This window comes from Melanerpes formicivorus, unplaced genomic scaffold, assembly GCF_026170545.1.
Source record: "Melanerpes formicivorus ecotype bairdi unplaced genomic scaffold, bMelFor1.0.p_v2 SCAF_38, whole genome shotgun sequence".
Classification (NCBI taxonomy): domain Eukaryota; kingdom Metazoa; phylum Chordata; class Aves; order Piciformes; family Picidae; genus Melanerpes; species Melanerpes formicivorus.
In genome coordinates this window covers 6,147,575-6,171,725 of record NW_027142390.1, presented here as the reverse complement: position 1 = coordinate 6,171,725, position 24,151 = coordinate 6,147,575, and the positions used below count along the sequence as shown (strand labels likewise).

Genomic DNA, 24,151 nt, shown 5'->3' with positions numbered 1-24,151 from the left:
GAAGGGCAACAAGGCTGGGGAGAGGCCTTGAACACAAGCCCTATGAGGAGAGGCTGAGGGAGCTGGGATTGTTTAGCCTGGAGAAGAGGAGGCTCAGGGGTGACCTCATTGCCCTCTACAACTACCTGAGGGGTGGTTGTGGCCGGGAGGGGGTTAGTCTCTTCTCCCAGGCAACCAGCACCAGAACAAGGGGACACAGTCTCAAGCTGCGCCAGGGGAGGTTTAGACTCGAGGTGAGGAGGAAGTTCTTCACCGAGCGAGTCGTTCGTCATTGGAATGTGCTGCCCAGGGAGGTGGTGGAGTCACCGTCCCTGGAGGCGTTCAAGAGGGGATATTGGACGTGGCACTTGGTGCCATGGTCTAGTCATGGGGTCTGTGTTGATAGGTTGGACTCGATGATCCTCGAGGTCCTTTCCAACCTAAGTTATACTGTGATACCGTGAAAAGCTGGTAAAGTAACCTGAGGGACCTACCACGCACAGAGTTTAAAAACAAAGTAAGATTGAAACACTTCAAGTAAACTTTGCTTCAAAGTTTATTATATACAAAACTCAATTGTTTCTTCCTCTGGCTCCTTGTATTCAAACATAAATCTGGTGAGTTTTCAGGATCTCTTCTCTAAAGCAAACACTTTAAGTTTTTCCATGAAATTTCAGTTGGCAGAGAATTTATCACAGTGATTTTTTTGCTGGAAACCCCAGTCCTGTCAATGTACTAAGAAATTTGATGCTTGCACTGGAATGCCCTCAGCTGAAGGACTTATTTGTAAATATTTGTAAAATATTTAAAAGTTGATGTCACCCTTTGAAGGGTTTTAAATTCAGTTAATCAAATGAAACAGGACCAAGCTGAGGGTTTGGTTATGCTCTTCACAGAAAGAGTGATTGGCCATTGGAATGTGTTGCCCAGGGAGGTGGTGGAATCACCATCACTGGAGGTGTTTAGGAAGAGGCTGGATGGGGTGCTTGGTGCCATGGTTTAGTTGATTAGATAGTGTTGGATGATAGGTTGGACTCGATGATCTCAGAGGTCTCTTCCAACCTGGTTTGTTCTATCCTGTCCTGTTCTATCCTGTCCTGTTCTATCCTGTCCTGTTCTATCCTGTCCTGTTCTATCCTGTCCTGTTCTATCCTGTCCTGTTCTATCCTGTCCTGTTCTATCCTGTCCTGTTCTATCCTGTCCTGTTCTATCCTGTCCTGTTCTATCCTGTCCTGTTCTATCCTGTCCTGTTCTATCCTGTCCTGTTCTATCCTGTCCTGTTCTATCCTGTCCTGTTCTATCCTGTTCTAAAACCCAGTCTTGTGGAGGTGTATGTGGAGACACAGTTCTGTTTAAGGAAAATTTCTGTCAATAGAAATAAAAACCTAGGGCATAATCCTGAGCATAAATATAAATATATAAAACTTAATGGTTTTATAATGAAATGGTATTGAAAAAATACACCACTACCTTACTTCAGTATATGATATACTGTATCTTATTCATACTAGTAAGAAGGGTTTAGATCAGAAATAAGCAGACCTGTTAGTAGCAGAGAATAAGTAACCCTGTGTTTCTAGATGCAGGGGTTGCAGCGTGAGAGTTAGGTGTTTATTTGGTCTTCTGTGGTTTAAGAATAACACTGCAGTAGGACCTTATGCATGAGAATGCGTGTGATGAGAGCTGCCTTGTATTGATGTAGTTGTTTTCAAGGTGAACATGTTCCAAGTGTGACTCTTCATTTTCCTCCTCTTCGCTGTTGCCATGAACATCGTCATCACTGATGTGAGCCCTGCAGATGCGTTCTGGAGGGACCGTCCTGTGATATTGAGAGAGGAATTACATGTTATTTACTCAGGATAACTCGTAACTTCATACTTGTTTTAGACATGGTGTTTATTTAGTGATTTAGTGTGGTGGTTTTAGGCTATGCCTTTAAAATTTAGTTACAGATTTTGAGCAGAAAAGTAGAAAAATAGAAATAAATCACTATTGGGTGTAAAAAGGAAAACAAAAGGTTATTCTGAACATATTCCTTGGAGAAATATGTGCTAGAAGAGTGGCTGTACCAAAACAATTCTTCCTCTTTTCTGACCTCTCCTCTGCTTGCTTTGCTTGGGAGAGATTAACCTGCATTTTGGCCGACCTTTGCTGTGTTGTTTAATTAAGTGTAACCCCTGCTTTCTCTCTGCTCCTATCTCTCTTGGGACAGGGGGCAGTGGAACAGCTTCCCTGGTCTGAGTTGGGGAGTTTTGTGTTGTTTGCTAATTGCAAATATCTGTATAATATTGTAAATCCTGTATATTTTGTACATTGAATTCCATTGTAGAGTGTAGTTTTGCTTGTGAATACAGCTTTCATTTGCTTCTAGCTGGGTTGGTCTGGCATCTACCCCTTCCCCATCCACCCACTTTTCTGCTCAAAATCTGTAACTAAATTTTAAAGGCATAGCCTAAACCCACCACATTTAAAAATGTTCACTTCAGCAGTACATTACACTTTCTCAATTACTTATTTACTGAGGATTTTTGCAAGTTGTTCTTTTAAAAATTCTCTTCTTGCATTGTTTTCCTATGTCATAGTTTTCCTGAGGGAAGCATTGCCACGTGCTGCTGAACAAAAACCTCCATCTAGCACACATAAGATCCTCTATTTACCATTCTTTTGCTTTGTAAACAGTAAAGAGGAACTAGAGAGCGTGCCTGATTTCACAGCTGGGGTTGGCTGAAACCTGTGCAAAGGCCACTACCAGTGATCAGCAGCAGCTAATGACTCCTTTCAGTTACTCTGTCACCAGTCTGGGCTTGGGCTCAAGTGCAAAAAGAGCCGGTGCTTTGCTGTGCCTGTCATACTGTAGTGGCCCAAGCAGTATTGCACACTGATTTCCTGGAGAGAGCTGGTGCTCTGCACTTCGGTGAGCACTTTCAAGAACTCAAAGGAGGAGTGAAATCTCACTTTCCTTCTATCATACACAGATAGACTACTGTAGAAAGTTGTAGCCAGGAAGGGGTTGGCCTCTTCTCCCAGGCAACCAGCACCAGAACAAGGGGACACAGTCTCAAGCTGCGCCAGGGGAGGTTTAGACTCGAGGTGAGGAGGAAGTTCTTCACCAAGCGAGTCATTCGTCATTGGAATGTGCTGCCCAGGGAGGTGGTGGAGTCATCGACCCTGGAGGCGTTTAAGGGGAGATTGGACGTGGCACTTGGTGCCATGGTCTAGTCATGGGGTCTGTGTTGATAGGTTGGACTCGATGATCCTCGAGGTCCTTTCCAACCTAAGTGATACTGTGATAGGATTTAGCTGCTCCATCAGAATTCTTTAAAAAATATTTATGTAACGGTAGAAAGTTCTTAAAGCATTCCTTGTAACATTTGTCATCAATGTAACAAAGGGCTTGGAAATTACCTTATTTTATTATTGTTCAGTCTTAGGAAACGTAATTTTCTCATTTCATCAATTCCAAACGGCACAGACTTTAAGTCATTGTGATCCAAAAACAGCTCTCTCAGGGAGTGATATGCTCCAAAAAAAGATACTGGATCTATTCCATCATCAGTGAGTTTGTTAAAGGACAGGTAGAGGTACTCCAACCCTGGCTTCATGTGACCAAACACATATCCTGGAATTCTTTCGATCTGATTTCCTATAAGTACCAGATGTAGTAAAGATTTTGGCAGGTAGGAAGGCACGTGATATAACTTGTTGAAAGAGAGGTCAATTGATTCCAAGTTCCTGCATTAAAGAAGGAAAAGGAAAACAAACAAACAAAGGGATGAAACATTATAGCATCCTGCTTTGTTAATGCTGCTTTCTGGACAACATAGTGCTTAATGTGATTACCAGGACACTGAATGCAAAGGGAAATCTGTTTCTGTAAGTGGAACAGTGTGCATTTTCTGGAACATAGTCATGCATAATTACTCTCAAAATAAAATGAACTTAAATCATTAATTATCAACCAAGCCAAATGATTCTGTTGATGGAGCGAAAATCTCCAATAATGAATACAGAGAAAAGGTTGAATGAGAAAACTCAAGGGACTAATTTGTGATGGACAAGCATTGCTGAGTCGCAGTAACAAGTTACATGGGAAAACATGTAATAAGCTGGAGACTTCCATGGCTATCCCGTTGACATGGGTTTCTAAATGTTGCTCTAAGCCCCATTTGAAATGGAATTGTTTTCTGAATGGCTCCTTTAGAATCATTCCAGTGTGCTTTATTTCCAGAGACAAGCTGCTAGTGAATGTTGTTCTTTCCAGAAGCAGCAGTTTAGAAGTCTAGAACTCAGCCAATGGGTCTGGAGCTGACAGCAAGGTACTGCATGGCTGAGCAAATAATTTACCACAAGAATTAAAGGCAGTAGTGTCTTCAGGGTTGTTTTTTATTCTCATTGGTTACTCTGCTTATAGTACAGAATCGTAGAGTGGTTGAAGTTGGAAAGAACTTTCAAGGTCAACTAGTTCCAACCCCACTGCCATGGGTAGGGACAGCTGCCGCTAGACCAGGCCACATCCAGTCTGTCCTTGAACACTTCCAGACTCAGAGCATTCACAAATTCTTCAGGCAACCTCTTCACCTCTTGTGGTGAAGAATTTCTTTGTAATGACTAATCTAAGTCTACTCTCTTTCATTTCAAACTCCTACTCCTCATCCTCTCACCACATTCCCTGATGAAACATCCCTCCTCAGCCATCCTATAGGCCCCATTACCCAGTGGGGCTACAGAATCTTCCCTTCATTTTATGTACTTTCATAATTTTTAATCCGACAGAAAACAAGGCTAAGACAATATTCCATGATTTTTTAACTACCTGTGAGATATTTAAATGTAAATACCAAATTACATATTACATAATTATATCAAGTACTGATGACAATGTTCATTTTTTGACTGGACAGTAAGAAAAGACAAGACTTTTGTGTTAGTGTGGTACAGGTTTGAGGTGTAAGATCCTTTTGTTTGAAAGCTGACTGTTTCCTAGATTATACAATTTAAGCAAAGGAAATTAAGACAAATTAGCTAAGAAAACCCATCAAACCTCAGATAACTACCATTTGAAGTTCATTATCTGACTCAATAATGACAGAGAAAAAGAATTGTGTTTCAAATGATATCTACTTACTCTTGGTTTATCCAAGCCAAAGGTGCTATTCGGTGCTCTTCTAACTTGTTATGCTTTAGCACAATGACATTTATGTTTCTTGTATGGTTAAAGCAAATTTCTGACACTTCTTCAATTTGATTATTTTCCAGGTATAATTCCTGCAAGTGCATTTGAAAAGAGAATCTGTGAAAGTAAAATCTGCTGTTTGTTCCCATTGCAAATTCAAAATGTTAGCTGTCTGCTGTATGGCCTGGCCTGGTTGTTAATTTATGGATCTGAGTCAGAGTCAGTTTGTAGCTGTAGTGTGACTGTCAGAAACACAATTTTTCACAGTGATTGTTTTGTTTTCTCATTTGTGAGAGTGCAAACTGCTTTGAAAGAAGAAGAATTGCACATTTCGTCTTGCTTGAAGTTGCACAGTGCAAGAGTCTATCATGTGAGAGAGATGAGGCTGACAAAGTTGTTCTTTTGGAATTTTTTTTTTCTCTTGGGAAGCTATTAGTGTGAAAAATATTGTCTTGCTTTTGTAGTGTTTTTCTGGGTATTTGTGAGCTTTGAAACTTTCAAATATGTAGGAATCAAAAACAATGTTTTACAACACTTAATGTCATGAGTCTGCATCTTGCTACAACTGGCTTGTCATGTGGGATAAAAAATAATGAAATAAGAATGGAGCTGTGTCTGAAATGTGTGTAGGACCTGGAATAGAATTTAGAGCCTGTAGAGGAAGACTTTGGGAAAAGAGAAAGCATAGAATCATTTTGGTTGGAAAAGACCTTTAAGACTGTAGTCCAACCATTATCTAACTGTACCAAGGATGGTGCTAAAGCATGTCCCTTAGCACCAAATCTCTGCACCTTTTAAACACCATCAGAGATGGGGAACTACTTGGATTATTTTGGGAAGCAACCCTGGAGCCTGAAAGTCGTTGTTTGTGAATTTATTAGGTGTTGGTTCAAAATTAGATGTTCCCAGAGTATACAAAGTGTGGGAAAACTTGCCAGATGTCCCCTGTTCTAAAAAGAAGAGGGGAAATGAAAAAATAGTGAAATATAGTGGGGGGGGGGAACAAAAAAAGAAAGAAAAAGAAAAGTACAACACATGAGTGAATGGGTAGTGGAAAACTTTAGGCTGAAGGAAGGTTGCAGGCAGGAGCTGTAGAAGAAGCTAATGTTACACGATAGAAGAAGCCAATGTTACACAAAAGATACAGCTGGGTTTGCTAGATTTGGGGTTTGGTTTGGTTTTTTTTTCCTTTCTTGCATTTAAGATTATGGGAGACCTCAAAAAATAAAAGGAAACAAATGTAAGTACACTGAAATGAGGAAGAGTAAAAGGAAAATTCGAATGAAGAAAGATGGTGAAATTAATAGGTAGCATGAAATATCTTTGAAGATTGAGGTAAGCAGAGAATGGGACTAGACAGATTTATAAAGGAGGAAGAAAATACTTTCTAGATAGCTTCCCTGGGAAAAAAAGGAAAAACCACTCTACAACAAATCACATTCACATGGGAAACTATGAAAAAGATAAATTCCTTGTTTAAAAACTCAAGTAATGAGAAAACTTTTCAAGGAAGAGAAATAAATTTCTCCTTCAAGCTGGCCTCAACCTCAAATGAGGTGGACTTCAGCAAAGGTTTGTAAAAGCAGAAAAACTGAGTCAAAAAGGGCCAAAAAAAGGAAGAGAATGGTTAGATGTAGGCATCAAAAAAGTATTTCTCTCTCAGTCTTTCAGACTAGATAATCTTTGTCCTTTAATCTTCTCTTATAGCACAGGTTCTCTAGATCTCATTCTTGTTGCTGTCTTGTTGTGAACTTCACTCTGTGGTAACCCAAAGTTCACAAAGTTTTTGCACTCTAAGACGTTATCTATTAGGAGCATTGTGTGAATGCTGTGTAGCTGAACACACAGAAGTTGCAGGCTGCCCCATTTTGAGGGACAGTACTAGATTGGTACAGACTTAAAATGTACCTTTTGGGATGGAATTGGTATATAAGTAAATTTCTAGAAATCATTATTTAGGAACAAAAGAATATTCATGACTGTAGAAGCAAATTCATTAAGTTTAAATTTAATTCTAGCTGATGATAGCTGTTTGGTTTGGTTTTCTTTTTTACATTTTGAATGATTGGTTGTTGGTTGATTTTTGAGGTTGTTTTTTTACCTCAAGAGTGACAGGAAGACCTTGTGGGATAATTCTAAACTTGTTTCTTCCCAGTCTCAAATAAGAGAGGCTTTTCAAAGGGTAGAAGGCCAAAGGACTGACATTCGCTTCGCTGAGTTTATTTCCTTCTAATTCCAGGGTGACCAAGTTCTTTAAACCTAAGGAGAAAAAGATGGAATTTCTGTTAGTTAATGCCTGCTCATATCTTGTTAAAAATGCATACTTAAGATTATCTTAAACATTCCTCAGCTCAGTGAAAAATTGCAGTGAGAGGATGTTCATTTGTTATCTCATAATCATAGAATTTGAGTGTTTATTAGTTTGTAGAACTTGAGAGATGGATAGGAGATTTATTTCATAGAATTTAGAGCTTTGACTCCCACTTAGAGTGAAAAAGAAGGCAGCTCTAAGAGTTGTGCTATCCTTTGCACCTTATTACTTTGTATCACAGTATCACAGCATCACTTAGGTTGGAAAGGACCTCGAGGATCATCGAGTCCAACCTATCAACACAGACCCCATGACTAGACCATGGCACCAAGTGCCACGTCCAATCTCCCCTTAAATCTCCCCTTGTGATCATGTGCAGATGATGTTTGGAGTACTCTGTGTGTTGACCTTTGTACATTTGCCCAGTGATGTCCATGGGTCTCCAGTCACTTAAGTGGTAATGGGTTAATGTTGCTCTGATGTTGGGCTTATGTCTTCCCTTGCTCTGTCAACCACCTACTTACTGTACTGGGTTGAAATTGCACTGTTCCTCCTCATCAGCCATACAAAGGCAGGTAACAGAAGAAAGCAGTGTGGATCAATGCATGTGAGTAGGAAATAGCTATTTAATAATAATTTCCTAGTTGACAAATAATCCAAATAATTCTTTCTCTTGACAGAAGCTTTGTATAGCTCCTCCTGTCAGGGCAGTCTGATCATTTTATACTGAAAGGCTCTTGCAGCCCTTGGTCTCAGTTTTCTTTCATCTCAGACAAGCACTTATTTCACTGCGTAGTGAGCTGTAGTTGCCTTTTGAAAACATAGCACTTAAAAGCTAGCAGTTGTTTTTTCCTGATGATATCAAATCAGCTGCATTTCCAACGGCATGAGGTGCATAATCCAACGGCATGAGATTTAACACATCCAAATGCCGGGTTCTGCACATTGGCCACAACAACCCCATGCAGAGCTACAGGCTGGGGTCAGAGTGGCTGGAGAGCAGCCAGGCAGAGAGGGACCTGGGGGTGCTGGTTGATGGTAGGCTGAACATGAGCCTGCAGTGTGCCCAGGCAGCCAAGAGGACCAATGGCATCCTGGCCTGCATCAAGAACAGTGTGGCCAGCAGGAGCAGGGAGGTCATTCTGCCCCTGTACACTGCACTGGTTAGGCCACACCTCGAGTACTGTGTCCAGTTCTGGGCCCCTCAGTTTAGGAAGGAGGTTGACTTGCTGGAATGAGTCCAGAGAAGAGCAACAAAGTTGGTGAGGGGTTCGGAACACAAGCCCTGTGAGGAGAGGCTGAGGGAGCTGGGGCTGCTTAGCCTGGAGAAGAGGAGACTCAGGGGTGACCTTATCACTCTCTACAACTACCTGAAGGGAGGTTGTAGACAGGCTGATGATGGTCTCTTCTCCCAGGCAGCCAGTACCAGAACAAGAGGACACAGTCTCAGGCTGCGCCAGGGGAGGTTCAGGTTGGATGTTAGGAAGAAGTTCTATACAGAAAGAGTGATTGCCCATTGGAATGGGTTGCCCGGGGAGGTGGTGGAGTCGCCGTCATTGAAGGTGTTCAGAAGGAGACTTGATGGGGTGCTTGGTGCCATGGGTTAGCTGTTTGGGTGGGTTGATGGGTTGGACATGATGATCTTGAAGGTCTCTTCCAACCTGGTTTGGTTTATTCTAATAAAGGTTTATTCTAATAATTGAACATTCTGCTTTTCAAACTGATTCTAATCTTTTGATATGATCAGTATTGGTTTTCTAAATACCTTGTAAGCCATCTTCATCAATGGCATGAAGGTGGTTGTCATTTATTTTTATTTCCTCCAACGCTGATGGCAGTCCAGAGGGAATATGTGCCAGCATGTTTCCATCCAAATACAAACGCTTTAGCTTTTTCAGGAGCTGAATCATAGGAAAGAAGAGAAGAAAGATTATAAAGGTGTTAAATATATGATTAAACATACAGTGTTTATTATAGAATGTTAGGGGTTGGAAAGGACCTTTGAAGACCACCTAGTCCAACTCCCCTGCCAGAGCAGGATCACCTGGAGTAGGTCACACAGGATATCATTTTCTTGAACACAGGGGCTTTGAGGATCTGCAGCTGCAGTGCTCGAGTATTCAGTGTTTTGAATTACAAAGCAGGTTTGTCAGTCTAAGTAATCCATTTCTTCATGCTAAATATTGACAAAGATTCCAGTTAATGTAACGTGTAATGGGAGGAGCTTGACAGAGCACATTAACTTCCCACATGACCAACCTGCAGCTATCCAGTCATAAGTGTTTTTTTACTACTGCTGTCTTTGAGTCATGTAGGTATTGTCCTACCACACTGCTGCAGTATTAAGAAGTTCAAAGCACACACCTTCATATATTGTGTTTGTACTCTTCATTTGTGAACAAATTGATGGTTTTCTGTAGATCAACAAACTTACTTTACTCAAGCATAGGAACAACAACTTTTTCAGTGGCCTAAGATATTTGTGGCTTCATCGTCATAAAAAAAAAGGTATGAAACATTACCATTGCTTAATTTTGATAAATGCACCTCAGTAATCATGCAGGAGTCAGCATTTCTTAAAACAGTGGATCCACTGAAGCCTTCTTTCCTCCACTATTGTCTCAACTGCCTGGTGTGCTGTAAGCCTCACCAAAATCTATTTCATGGTTGGGACACCTTCCTGGTCTGTCATTTCCATCCACTTCGATTTCAGAGGAGTTGTAGAAACTGAAGTACTTTGAAATCAGCCAGAGCTGTTCATGTTACATGCAGGGAGGTGGTATACAAGAAAACTGCTTGCATGTGGAAACAAAATGTAAAACACACTATGGTAATTTGGTATGTTGCTCATATGCCTTCTGTGTTTGTATTGCCTGCGTGTACTTGCTGCATGAGAAATTATTATGCAGGGGCACTTGAGCAGCCTGTTACCATGTAAATTCCCCTCACAAGCAAAAGGCTTAATATAGAAAGATTCCTGGACTATTTTATGAGAAATCTGTTCTTTTAGTAGCAGCAGCAATGCTTGCAAGTTTCTCGTGAAGGACAGTCAGCAATAAGCATAAAGCTGATTACATGAACTGCTCTGGAGTGGATTTTTATTGAAGGCTTGGCAAAGGCAAGTCTTTTGGGGAATCCAAGAGCATAAGCTTTACAGAGCTCATGCAGTGAGAAAGATGATGCATAAATTTATGAATGTTGAGCCTGAGTATCCCAAGTGATGCTCACGGAATGTGAACCTTTCAGTTCTGAAATCTCAGCTGGTGAAATACCAGAAAATTCTCTCTCTCTTTTTGCTTACCATTTAATACTTAGTGAATGTCAGTAACAAATCTCTAGATATTCTTGATAATGATCAGATTTGTTGAAATAGCCAGGCTTCAGTGTGTTGTAATTATACAATGGTTACTCAGACTAGGTGCAGACTGGTTTAGATTCTGTCCTGTTTTTGCTGGGACAGAATTCCAGGCCAACCATGGGCTGCAGGCTGGAGTTTTAAGTCATTTTGGAGTCAGCCAGGGCAGATGATCCCAGTTAGCTACAGGTAGATCCCTGACAATGAGCATCACCTTAAGTATAAAGGGGAAAGCTTGCTGAGAACAGGGAACTTCCTTCTTGGGCTCCTACTCTGGCTCCTCCTGACCTTGCTTCTCTTCCTTCTCCTCCTCCCAAGGACTACTTTCCCATTTAGTGTCACCACTGTACCTTTGCTGGGCTGAGTATAACTTTATATACTTTATATTGCTATTGGTTTGGCAGTTTCATTCAATCCATTTCCACTTGACTCCATGGGCCTTCTCCCCTTTTCCTAGTTCCTTTTCTCTGCTGGGGAGAGGTCATTGGGTGATAGAGCAACTGCTGTAGCTTAGCCCCAGACATGAGCTAGATATAGATGGATCCTTAGACCAAAAATCAGGAAAAACTTTAAGCAATATTAGTTATAGAATAGTAGAAAATTTCAGCTTTCTTACTTTGAATGCTTGGGGACCTATGCCAGAGGAGGTAATATTATTTTTGCTCAGATCAATCCATTCCAAATTAGGTATCCCATTGAATGCTTCATCTGAGATAGTGGTGATACTATTTCCTAGAACAGAATTCAAGAATATCATTGGAGTTATACATTATAGAATGCATCTGTATTGTGCAGGAAAGTATATTACAAAAATAGTTGTATTACGTACTGTAGTTGTGTGTAGATACAGTCATATCAGTATTCAAACACTAGGAAGCAGGGCTAACATTTTAGAGGCATAGCTGTAAGATTAATTTCCACACATTTCTATGGCAATGAATGACAAAGTATTAACACTACTGTTGACTGCATAGAAGAATGGATAATGCTACTTTATGAGAAAAACCCTGCAAAGGGAACCCATTTTTTACCTGTAAGGTCTAGGCTTGTTAGATCTGGATCTGAGATTGGGGGTATTTGTGTCAGCTTGGCGTTAATACAGCTTACTGTGCTGTCTGAGGTGGAGCATCCAGATGGCAAAGGAGGGGGTTCTATGGGTGGAACAGGAATTGGAAAATGAGATGGCATTCTGAAAGGGCCATCATCTTCATCACTTTCATCAAGGATTTCTTCTTCTGCAGCTCTGTTCTTTGTGATAGGCTTCTTGTCTCTGTGGTGAGCTTTATGCTTCTGTCGATTTTTCTTGCCTTTCCTTTTTCTTTTCTTTTCATCCTTCTTATGACGCCCTTTCTCTTTCATCTCTACAACTTCTGCTTCAAGCAGTTCATCTTTAAGCAGCTCATCATTTTCAGTTTGAGTGTGTGCTGATGACAAGACACTGGTGTTGTTGAGGTCAGTGGATTCTGGAAAATCACCAGAAAACTCACTGATGTCATCCAGTGGAATAATACTTGAATCCAAAGAGGAGGCTAAGCAGAGGCAATGAGAGCAACAAAAACAAAACAAAACAAAAGATGTCTAAATAAGAGGATATGAAACAAAAGTTTTAGTAAATATTGTTCCCTTCATATAGTAAAATATTGTAACTATAGAAGAATGGTATTGCCCTTAGAATGTGCTTTGGAAGAATGAAAATATGGTCTTAAATTGCTGCTTAACCAAGGAGATATATTGTGACTGCAAAACGATTAAGCCAAACACACAGGACAGTTGGCATATGGGTATTGATTCATTGCATCTCCAGAAAAAAAGAGGGGGAGCAATAAATATACACCTCATGATCTTTCTTTTTGAACTAATACATTAATTTTTATGTTGATGGATATGTCTGAACAGGAAAAAGAATATGTCTGGGAGTGGAAGGAAGGTATTTTGACTAGCATTCACGAAGGCTAAGATTTGTTTTGCCGTGCAAGGGTTTGCCAGGTGTAGAGATGGCTGTTGGTAGGGAGTTTGCCTGGGAAATGTCTTAGCTCCATTACCAAAATGCTGTTTTCACTAGCGTAGAAACACAAATCAAATCCAATCAGAGGGAGTTTGGGTGTTTCAGTCATCATGACTTCTAGCACTACAGGGAATTTCTGTGAAGTCGTTACTCAGTGCATTTCTGTGCACACAGACAAGGCTAAATAATGGTTTTACACTAAGGGGAAGTACTTTGCAGACTTAGGGTGTTAGGAGTGGGGAAAGGAAAACGCAGGTCATCTTTATTTCCTCCATTCCTTTTCCTCCTCCACTCCTTTTCATTTTAAAGATTGTGTTCTTATTCACATTTTGATGGAGAAGCAGCAAGATTGTAGTTCTCATGTTCCCCTTGTGAGTTGCCTTTCTTCTCTTGATTTGCATGAAATGAAATAGCTGCATGGTTTTTGTATTACCAAAGGTTTACCAGTCTGTAAACTGTATGTTTGTTAGCTATGTCTAATCCATTAATAATGGCTAGTAGCTATTGGTTGATCCTTTGTAAGTAAAAGTGGGATATAGAACATAACCATATGTTTGTTCTTCATACATTCACCAACATTTTGTAAAGGTAGTTGGGAAGAAGCAGAAGGGGGGAAAAATTAATATCATTATCTTTACTATTGCATACTTAACATCTTTTCTTGAAATGCTATATCAAACTCATCTATCAGCCAGTGTACTCTAAGAAACTTAAGTCAGCATGAGTAGAAATTATCAAGACCTGCTCGTATCATGTAATTCAAAACTTGTTTTCTGTGTAAAAACATAGTGTGTATCTTGTAATCCTTGATGTCACTAAATGTCTTTATGCTAGGTTTTGCAGGAGATATTTTATAAACATTAGAGGTATTATGGTGTACTGTACCAGCATCAGAACAGACTGGGCAGCATTCTCCTGCAGGTATAATGGTCTGGGGACATTTCAGAGGGTGGCACATGGTTGTATCACATATCACTTCTCCATTTGAACAGAGACAGGTAATGCAGGGCTTGGGAGACCAGACTGCTTTGTCATACATAATCATCCCGTTAGCTGTGCAGTGCCCCTTCTTTCCTAAGGAAAGAAAGCAGAGAAATTGAGTTAATTAACTTAAACTGAAATGAACCAAACAGTGTTTATTTAAAGCTTTGGAAGGAAGCACTAGTGTTTTATTTTCATCTTGAAAATCTGTAAAATACACCCTGTTTGAACAGTCTTATCCTTATTCCTTGTTGTTCAGGCCTGTTTTTTCTTCAGCTATTTACAGTCTGTGATTGCTGTTTAGTTCCTGGCCTCTCAACTGCGCAGGTAGTTGAAGGGGAGGTCCACAATTAATGTGTATGTAGCTGTTACCTGATTGTAGGTTCTCTGTCCTTCTAGGTGTCTGCCCCCTGTGTTTCAGACAACTGTCACAATAGCTCATTTCTCCTCTTCCTAGTCAGCTGATGAGGACTGTCACCAGCTTTGTCTTCAGGGAAAACTCTTGAATTATTCAAGTTTAGAGATATTCCTAAAAATGGGGAAATTAAATCTATATGGTGAGTTTCTGAGGGTCTTTTTCATGGCATCTCCTCTTTCCTCTACATCCTTAGAAATAGAAACCAGAAATCACAGATTTCAGTCAAAGCTGTGCCTCGTTGCAGCTGAGAAAGAAGCAAAAGTTCTCTGTAGCATGTAAATAACTCGTGCAGAGCTTGAGAATATTTCTTCCAGACACTCTTCTGCTGCTCTCTTGTGCACTAGGCATCTTTTCTAATGTCTTGCACATTAAATGAGAAGGTTTAGTTAAGGCTTTCTGGAACTGGGAGGATAACAATATTCATTTTATAGCAACTGTTTATGGACTTGATGGGAGTAAAGTGCATTCTGTAATGGCTGCTGAGATAGCAAACATCTCCTCTTCCCTGGAACTTGCTTGATTGGAAAAAAAAAACTCTTTGCTAGGAAAGTTGCAAGCTTGAACAACCTGTGCTAGTAAATACCTTGTCTCCAAAGTTTCTGGACATGAATATACAACAATTTTAAGCAAGAAATGCAGGAGATGTTTATTTTGTAAGCTATACTTGGATATTCAGTAGGCAAGTTGTTTGGAGAGTGTAAAAACTTGGGAAGGACACTTTTCCAACTCTCTTTCCTTCCAGTCATGGATCCTACCTCAGCAAAAGTTTCCCTGGGCAGGTCTGATCCAGACTCCAGGATAAACATTGCACTTTACCATCATGCCTTTTTTTTTGGTCTTTTGAGAGAAGGGAAGCATAGGCTGAGATACTTTTCCTCTTTCTGAGCAAATCCCGAGAATCTGTGATCCCTACGCACCTTCCTCTTTCTCGTTAATGTAAGAATGCATTGCTGAAGCATTTGTTACAAGTTACTTTGTACTTTCCTGCATATATATTAAAAGAAAAAAAAGACACACAAAATAAAAATCCCACTTTCCTGTTTGGTTTGACTTTTTGCTTCAGATGAAGGCTGCCTAATACAGTGGGAAAAGCTTGCCTCAACTGAATTTACATGCAGGAGGATTTCATTTGTGATAGATTATCTTTGGGAGAGATTGTTTGCAGGGTTTGGGTTTTTTTTCCCATACCCCACCCTGGGCCATTCTTGGTTGCTCCTGTACACTGCACTGGTTAGGCCACACCTCGAGTCCTGTGTCCAGTTCTGGGCCCCTCAGTTTAGGAAGGAGGTTGACTTGCTGGAACGAGTCCAGAGAAGGGCAACGAAGTTAGTGAGGGGCTTGGAACACAGCCCTATGAGGAGAGACTGAGAGAGCTGGGGCTGCTTAGCCTGGAGAGGAGGAGACTCAGGGGTGACCTTATCACTCTCTACAACTACCTGAAGGGAGGTTGTAAACAGGCAGAGGTTGGTCTCTTCTCCCAGGCACCCAGCACCAGAACAAGAGGACACAGTCTCAGGCTGCACCAGGGGAGGTTCAGGCTGGAGGTCAGGAGGAAGTTTTACACAGAGAGAGTGATTGCCCATTGGAGTGGGCTGCCTGGGGAGGTGGTGGGGTCGCCGTCACTCGAGGTGTTCAGGAGGAGACTTGACAGGGTGCTTGGTTACATGGGTTAGTTGATTAGGTGGTGTTGGATGATAGGTTGGACGTGATGATCTTGAAGGTCTCTTCCAACCTGGTTTATTCTATTCTCTTCTAATTTTGAAGGGAATAATATTCAGGATAGTCTTTAAATAGCCTGACAAGTATATAGTAAATATTTCATTGGAAGTGTCTCTGGAATTAATATTTGACTCACAATCAGGCAGTTTGCCAAGTCCTTCAAGATAGTCTTACTGTCATCTTCATAACAAGGATATTCTTTGCCCTTCTTTTTAATGACTCTTGGCTACAAACCTGTTTTCTACAGTTAATGTTAATCATTAAGATCATCCTGTCTGGGTGGTACTCTGGCCTCCTTCTATTTTGAAAAAAGCTGTTTTGATTTAAGTGACTCTCAAAATGGAAAAGAGGAAAAATTAATCTTTTTGAACAGCTGCATCTTGTGGTGGTGGTTTTTTTTCTACGTTCCAGGATATCTCTGCATCATTTCAGCCACATAAAGTTGTACCTTAGTCAACTCAAGCCATGTTAACTGAAGGAGATGAGTTAGCCCACGCCAAAATGTTAGCTGGCTGTAAGTCTCCTGTCATTCTACCCAGGTATTGGTAATCCAGCTGTTTGCTGGATCCTGACTTCTGGTTTTTATGTGCTTGCCAGAAAGCCACAATATTTCTTTTAAATAATCTCCAAAGGAAACACAAAAAGAACACTCCACTTTCTCATATTAAACAATAAAATGCCAGCTGTTCCAGAGGAACATATCTGGCTCAAGATGGAAATTCTTCTGTGCTTCCTTAAATTCTCTGTTTTGTTTCAGTTACTGCTCTGAATCTGAAGTTTGTGCAAATTTGGTCTGATTAAGCATGAAAATATGGGTTATCAGGCCTTGGCCTCTGCATACTTTAACAAATTATCTCATCTTATACACACATGAAAGTTCCTTAGAAAGAAAGGACAAGTGTGTGCACTCAAAAGCCAAGAGGTACCCTTTCACTGCATTGCACAACTGCTCTTTGCACTCTGGAGTTAACAACCCCTCTGAGACAGAGTAAAGACTGTGCTGAGATGCTCCTTAGCTTCAGTACAGTGGTACAAGCAGGGAGAAGTGAGGTTTAAGAGAGATAAGAAATAGTATCACAGTATCACTTAGGTTGGAAAGGACCTCGAGGATCATCGAGTCCAACCTATCAACACAGACCCCATGACTAGACCATGGCAGCCTATTCTTCACTGCTTAATGGGCAGTGTGTGTGGTGGACAAACATCTGAAAACTGTCCTATGTTGTGGTGATCTGTTTGATTTCTTATAAATGGTCCATGGGATTTTACTTTGTTTGGAGGAAGGAGCTCTCTCTAGATACTGTTAAACTTCTATTTAGCTGCACCGGTTTTCCTCTTGCATATGATATCTGCAAATAGTTTTCTTGGGTTACTAACAGTAAAATAAGTAGCTGGGAGAAGGAAAACTAAGCTTCTTCTGTTGTGAGTGAAGCATGATTAATAATAGTGTTCTATTATTTAGTGGGATCTGTACTTTCCAAATCTGACATTCACTTGAAAAAATTTTGAACTTTAAAAGCTAGACTAAAAAAAATACCTTGTGGTTGAAGGCTTTGGCAGATGAGCATAGGACTTTTTAACCTTTGGAAATATGGTGTAAATTCAGCATGGAGTTCCAAATAAAATGAGTTCAGTGGCTTTAGCTCAGCTTTTGGATGCGAGTCCAGATAGAAAGAAACAAGAGGGGCAGGGAGGGGGAGAACTATGCATTATTTCAGCATGACTGATGGGCTCTGTCAGGGAGGCTGGAATATCTTACATGGATGTGATTTATGTGGCATTTTCCTCTGTTTCATTTAATAAATATTTTTAAATTAAAGGGTGGACATTAATAGTGTGTATTATAAGAGTGGTAATGTGGTACACACTAGAAATGCTGTAGTCAAGAGTTCGTTCTTGTTTCCCCGTGAAAACCTCTTACATAAAAACATTTAGAATAGAATAGAATAAACCAGGTTGGAAGAGACCTTCCAGATCATTGCATCCAACCTATCATCCAACACCACCTAATCAACTAAACCATGCAACCAAGCACCCTATCAAGTCTCCTCCTAAACACCTCGAATGATGGTGACTCCAACACCTCCCTGGGCAGCACATTCCAATGGGCAATCACTCTCTCTGTGTAGAATTTATTCCTAACATCCAGTCTGAACCTCTGCTGGCACAGCTTGAGACTGTGTCCTCTCGTTCTGGTGCTTGCCTGAAGAGACCAGCCCTGGCCTGGCTACAACCTCCCTTCAGGTAGTTGCAGAGAGCAATAAGGTCTGCCCTGAGCCTCCTCCTCTCCAGGCTAAGCAACCTGAGCTCCCTCAGCCTCTCCTCATAGGGCTTGTGTTCCAAACCCCTTTGATTTGAAATGATTCAGCCTTTCTGAAAGCAAGGACTCACAACAAATAGAACTTGTGACTAAAATGTATTTTGCCATTGAAGTTGAGACCTATTAGCCTAGTGGTCATATCTTTTGTGTGACAGACTAAAAGGCTTAACTTTTTGCTTATAAAAATAGATTGTAATCTTTTATGTAGAATGGTGCCAATCAGGGCACTCTCATTTTTTTGCAACATTCAAAATATAGCTTAGGATGATTTTAGTCAGTGTGTGATTTTACTCTTGGTGCTGGCCTGGACGTGGCACTTGGTGCCATGGTCTAGTCATGGGGTCTGTGTTGATAGGTTGGACTCGATGATCCTCAAGGTCCTTTCCAACCTAAGTTATACTGTGATACTGTATCTTTGCCTTTATATTTATTAGCTATTGAGTGGACAGGACCCTGTGTTGGTTCCTCCCAACTCCAACCTTTGAACTTCTTTCTGTGAAAAGAAATTATGTGTTTTAGCATCTCAGTTGGTTAATAACTGGAGTTTCAAAATTGAATAATCCTGAGAGTAGTATTCAGAATTTCTGCTCTTCAGAATGGATGCCTATTTTTAGACACCTTGTGACTCCTTAGTTTCCTGTTGTGAGTCTTAATTTCCTATGAATGTAAAATCATAAACATTCTAGATGAGAGTTCCATCTCCTTTTACTGCACTAAGGACCAAGGAGATACCCAACAACTGTTGGTTCTCAATCTCTATCTAGTCTTGCATCCTTTGAACAGACTGTAGAGAGGCCTGGTACAATTACTATGGCAGGGTTCAGTAAAGATCAAATGAATTATGCTTTTTGTTTGCTTCTTAAGACATCAAATCCTCTTCACTACATCTTCTTCATAAACCACAAAATAACATATTAATGCAGTAATGTGAATACCTTCAGATCACCAAAAAGTCAAGTTTAATGTAAATCATGCTATTGAACTACTTAAGTATTCCAGGTTCTCAGTATAGATGGAATATAAGAGTGATCTTCTCTTGAGTGAGTGGGTTTTTTCTCTTAGCTGTTTATCCATCATAAATTTCTTGTATGTAAGGTAAGTTCCACATTGCAGCTGTTACCATGTTATTGATCTGCTTACAATGTAGAGAATTATTCCCAAAGTATTGCACATAGACATAGTTTGAATGCTGCTTTTCAAAAAGACAAGGACAACAAAAGTAGAACTTAAACCCTTTTTAAATAACACTGGTACTATTGGTGTTAGACCCTCAAGTTAGGAGATAGATCAAGCATGAAAGTCTTCCAAATAGCCTTAACTTGCTACACATTTGAAGTTATGAAAATATCCCAACAAAAAGGTTTATTGGTGAAGATGAAATAAGAATCATAAAAATTGCAGAAAATATTACTGTCACCTGGCAAAGTGGAGTTCTCTGTAAGACTTAAGCTTAGACAATTTACAAGCTTCATATGCTCACCACAAAATTCTAATAAAAGGCAGCAAAAGTAGGTTAGCAAAAGGGTAACTGAGTTTTATTTCAGCATGTGTTGCAAGTAGAACTGAAATAAAGCTTTCCTGAGTTTATATGTTGCATTTGAAATCAAAAGAAATACTGGCCCGCTCTGAGTAGCAGAGGGGCTGAACTCTTACCTGGTAGGATGCTGTAGCTGGATTCCTGTCCACCCAAACCTACGAGGGAGTCAAATACTCCCATAACACCATCATCAATGTTAATAAGAGGTATGCTGGGTACTGCAGCCGCAGGAGCTGGAGGGTTAATGCTCAGCTGTTGTGGGGGCCTGTGCCCCACTGAGGAGCTCTTTCTCAATCCTCTGTTGCGCATTCTCCTCCTTTGCCTCCTCGGATGGGCACTCGTTTCATTTTGAGAAAAGTCGATGCACAGAGAGACAAGCAGGAAACAATAGACTAATGATGTAGCTTGCATGGTTTTGTGTGCCTCAAAGTATCCTGGAATGGGGGGGAAAAAAAGAAGATTATTAGATACCTAGAGAGCTTTTAAGATTGTGTCAGTTATGCTTTTCAAAGCAGGTGGACCAATACGTGTTTGGTCAGTATAACCAAGCTGCTTCTTGGAAAGAAATTGCCTGATGAGAATTCAAGCAAGCAATTGTACTTTAGTGATTATCTGCTCTTAGGGCAATAGTTGTATTCTGATAGGTGCTAGCTTTGAATCTGGTTTTGCTTCAGTTTAGACATGCAGTGCCACCAGGCATTTGTATTTTAGTAATTGTTACTGCTTCCCCCAAGGGAGTTCTTGAGAGCTATAAAGTGTTTCTTCACTTATATTTTTTCCAAGATTGTTGTAACTTCCATACACAGGAATGACAAAGGAACAGAAAAATGCCCAATTCATTTCTGATGTGCTGCCCCAAATGCTTTTGGTTTGTCATCATCTCCATAGATGAAAAGAGATGTTGCCTTTGCTTCCATTTCTAGCCATCCACCTCTTTAACAGAACCATTTTAGTTCTGCAGTAGAGAAGACCTTAGGGTAGAGAAGCTGTTATTTGTGACATCCCACATCTGCAGCTACTCTCAAAAAGGTTGATCTGTAATGAGTTTTGCTCTACATTTACTTTTTAAGAGATTAAAAATTGCTGTAGAGCTTGAGCATTCTTCTTCTGACATCAGAATTACATTTACTGTCACCAATAGGTGGCATTCCAAAACAGAGCAATCAGGATTGAGGCATATGCATAGAAAAACATTTAGCAATGGCTATACCAATCTGGAAGTAAAGCTGTGCATGGCCAAGGCCATTAATGCTTTGTCATAGCTCTGTTGGCAAAACTCTTTCAAAGAGGAAACACTCTTGTCCTGTGGCCTATTTTAGCTGAGACAGCAGTCACTAGTATGGTAGCACTGTTCTGGTGAAGAACTTGAGACTTAGAGCACTTAATCTTTGTGTCTAAGACAAGGCTCAGCGCATGTCCATGGTTTTTCTTTAAAGAAGTCTTGAGGGGATTAAAAAAATACTTTTCTTACTGATTATCAGCTGGCTTTATATGTAGTCTCTCGCTTTGGAGTTAGTCTTACAGTGTATAAATACAGGGCAGTGTTTCAGGAATGTGAGCTGTGCTTCTCCCTGGGTCAGGGGAGGTTTTAAGTTTCTGATGTTTTCTGATTTATCCAATAGGTTTAGATTCTGGTACAAGTTGCCTAATTTTTGTTTAACATAAGGCATGTGACTGCATGGGTTTTGTGCATTCCATGGCATAAATCTCTATTGTGTTTTAAAACTGGAAGCTGGTGGTAAATAAGCTTACGACAGGGTTTATTTCTTTTCAAATATTGTACCTGGCATTCAACTATGTTAACTGAAAAATATCACCTTAATTTGCAGAATTTTGTTAAGCTAAACTAATGTATTTATTTCCATACAAAGAGAGTCTGAGTTGTCTCACAGGAATCCACATAATGTCTGATGTAATTGCAGAGTTCTGAAATTAATCCAGCCTTTAGTTTACTGCTTCCCACCTGTTAGATAACAGTTATTCCAAATGCTCTACAGGCTTTATACTGGCCTTTCCTTTACAGAAATTACTGTTACTTAACTGATCAAATAGAAGCAGAAGCTTGTGCTCTGCATTGATGCTGTCAGTTCCTTCCCAGAAAGTGCTTGTTCCATAGAACCTCAGCTTGCAGGACAAATGACCCAATGTTTTTGGTGTCTAGCCTAGCTGCATGGTAATGACTGGCTATAAAATGACACAGTAAACTTCTGTTGCTCAAGTTTGAATGAAACACACAAAAAGCCCTTAGGGAAAAGTGAATATACAACAAGTCTTGAACGTGTGCATTCATTCTGTCGAGTTAGTGGCATCCTAATTATGGTCATGTTTATATAGCACACTTTAAAATAACACCGTAGCTGTGTCATTACAATGCTGCTGCGTTATCTTGGTGCTTTTTTTTGACATTTAATCATTTCCTCCTGTGACCAGAGGCATATAATGGCACAAGTGAAGTGCTTTACCATTCTCTATGGATGTATTCCTGAAAGTCAGGAGGTAGTATAGGGTGAATTACGTTACATCTGCTGTACAAACGATGTCACAGGGGGTTGCTCTGAACTTCAGGGGCAAGTAAAACTCTATACTTAATCAAATTATTTTGAAGTGAAACATTTTTTTCATTAAATACTTTTTAGTTGCAAATTTAAAAGAAAAAGGAAAGTGAAACCAAACCAGAGAACACTCCCCTCAAATAATATCTCTTTAGAAATTAATCTTGTTTCTATAGATGTGTTTAAATGCTGTGTTTTCACACCAAGTTAACTCTTCAGCACTGAAAGCTTAATGCTGCTACTTTGAACCAAATGGTGGTCTTTGCATGCAAAATACTGAGCTACACTTCTGAGTTTCTTTCCTTGGCTTATTTAAGTGCTGGCTCATGTTTTTGAGGCCCATGTTGTGAATGTCCTACAAGAAAAAGGCCTCACATGCGTTGGGCCTTTACTGCCCATCATTGGAATCCTCAGATTATCTATCAAGAAGTTATATTTATTGTAGTGCCAGCCAACTTTCCTTTTGGGAGAAATTCAACCTATTCAGTTTATTCAAGTTTTGTAATAAATGTCCACATACCCAAATAAATGATAGAGAGTTAATATAATGAAATTATACTAACTGTATGTTACCAGATACTCTCAACATGGCTGCACTGCTGTACATCTTTTAATTTTACTCAGAAAGGTTCAGCTCATGCATAGTATGTGGAAGCATCGTTACTGCCTTCACTTTTAGCATGCAATGTGTTCAGAAGTTTGTAGCTTTCAAAACATTTGTCTTCAGTAAGTTCAATATCTGTCATTTTGCTATTCCATTAAAGGAAATGGTTAATTTTTGAAGTAGTGACCCTTTAGAAACACCAGAGCATCAACATTTATTAAATCATCTCTCTTCAGCTGTTCAGGCTAAGTTCAAACGTGTTCCTAAGATGTCATGGTTATTTCTCACGATACACAAAGGGTTAAAGTGATTTGCCAAGATTTTTCACATGCTGCTCTTTAAGTTTATTTCATAGAAACAAGTTGCATTTAACCACCCCCACAAAACTTACGGCCCTTGCAGTTAGTTTAAGCTTGAAGTACGTGGCAAACATTCATTCCAAACACAAAGCAGATCGACTGGCATTGCATACTCTATCTAGAAAAACATTCATGTTCAAGTATTGCTAAATACAGCTAATGTTATTTCATACATATTTGCAAAGTTAACAAGTAGTTTAAGCCATTCAGCACCATGCTTTAAGCAGTAATTTAAAATGTAAAACATTTTACCTTGTAATCTAACCTAACAGCAGATTCTGCTTGGTGTCATTTAGTCTCCAGTTGCAAATGAAACAAAATCACAGTGATATCTTTAAAACAAACAGAGAAAGAGAAGGGATTGTTGAAACATGTTAGATGATTCCTTAGTTAAGTCTGAAATAGCTTCTTTCCCTGGGGACAAAGTGCTGCTCTGTTCTGTGTGCAGAGAAGCAGCTAATACTGTTACTCGCAGAACTAAAAAAGCTCTCTTAAGGAAAATGAAAAGCAGCACAATATCTTCGGTCCGTAGGCTGACAAGGCACAGCTGGAAATTCTCTTCCAGTACTTAAAAGCTGCATGAGGAAAATGAAGTGTTTTCAAAAGACATGAAAAATGGGTATTTTATTCAGTTCTGGTTTATGTATTCAGAAATTTAGCTTTCAGGTGGCATGCTTTTAATGTGCCTATGTTATTTTAGAGAGAATACATTTTGGCAGGTGTGACCATAACGTAAAAACCTCTGTGAAAAATCCAAACTGCTTTCTTCAGTTCCTATGTTTGTAGTTCACTCCTGCCCTTACAGGCTATAATCAATAAGCAGCAACCCTTTTTGTTC

At 39.9% G+C, this 24,151-nt stretch overlaps 2 protein-coding genes across 7 annotated transcripts in view; one reads left to right on the top strand and one right to left on the bottom strand.

The window, feature by feature from the left end:
• CENPP (centromere protein P) overlaps positions 1–24,151 on the top strand; it is a 154,427-nt gene that overhangs the window by 98,910 nt on the left and 31,366 nt on the right. The gene's annotated exons all lie outside the window — the stretch shown is intronic.
• Positions 518–23,766, bottom strand: ECM2 (extracellular matrix protein 2). Its single transcript, XM_068158009.1, has 10 exons — positions 23,566–23,766; positions 19,915–20,232; positions 13,709–13,897; positions 11,850–12,347; positions 11,435–11,550; positions 9,229–9,364; positions 7,254–7,411; positions 5,105–5,244; positions 3,385–3,711; positions 518–1,798 (listed from the first exon to the last, which is right to left on the bottom strand). The coding sequence occupies exons 2-10, from the start codon at positions 20,207–20,209 to the stop codon at positions 1,591–1,593; spliced, it is 2,067 nt and encodes a 688-aa protein (XP_068014110.1). The 5' UTR covers positions 20,210–20,232; positions 23,566–23,766; the 3' UTR covers positions 518–1,590.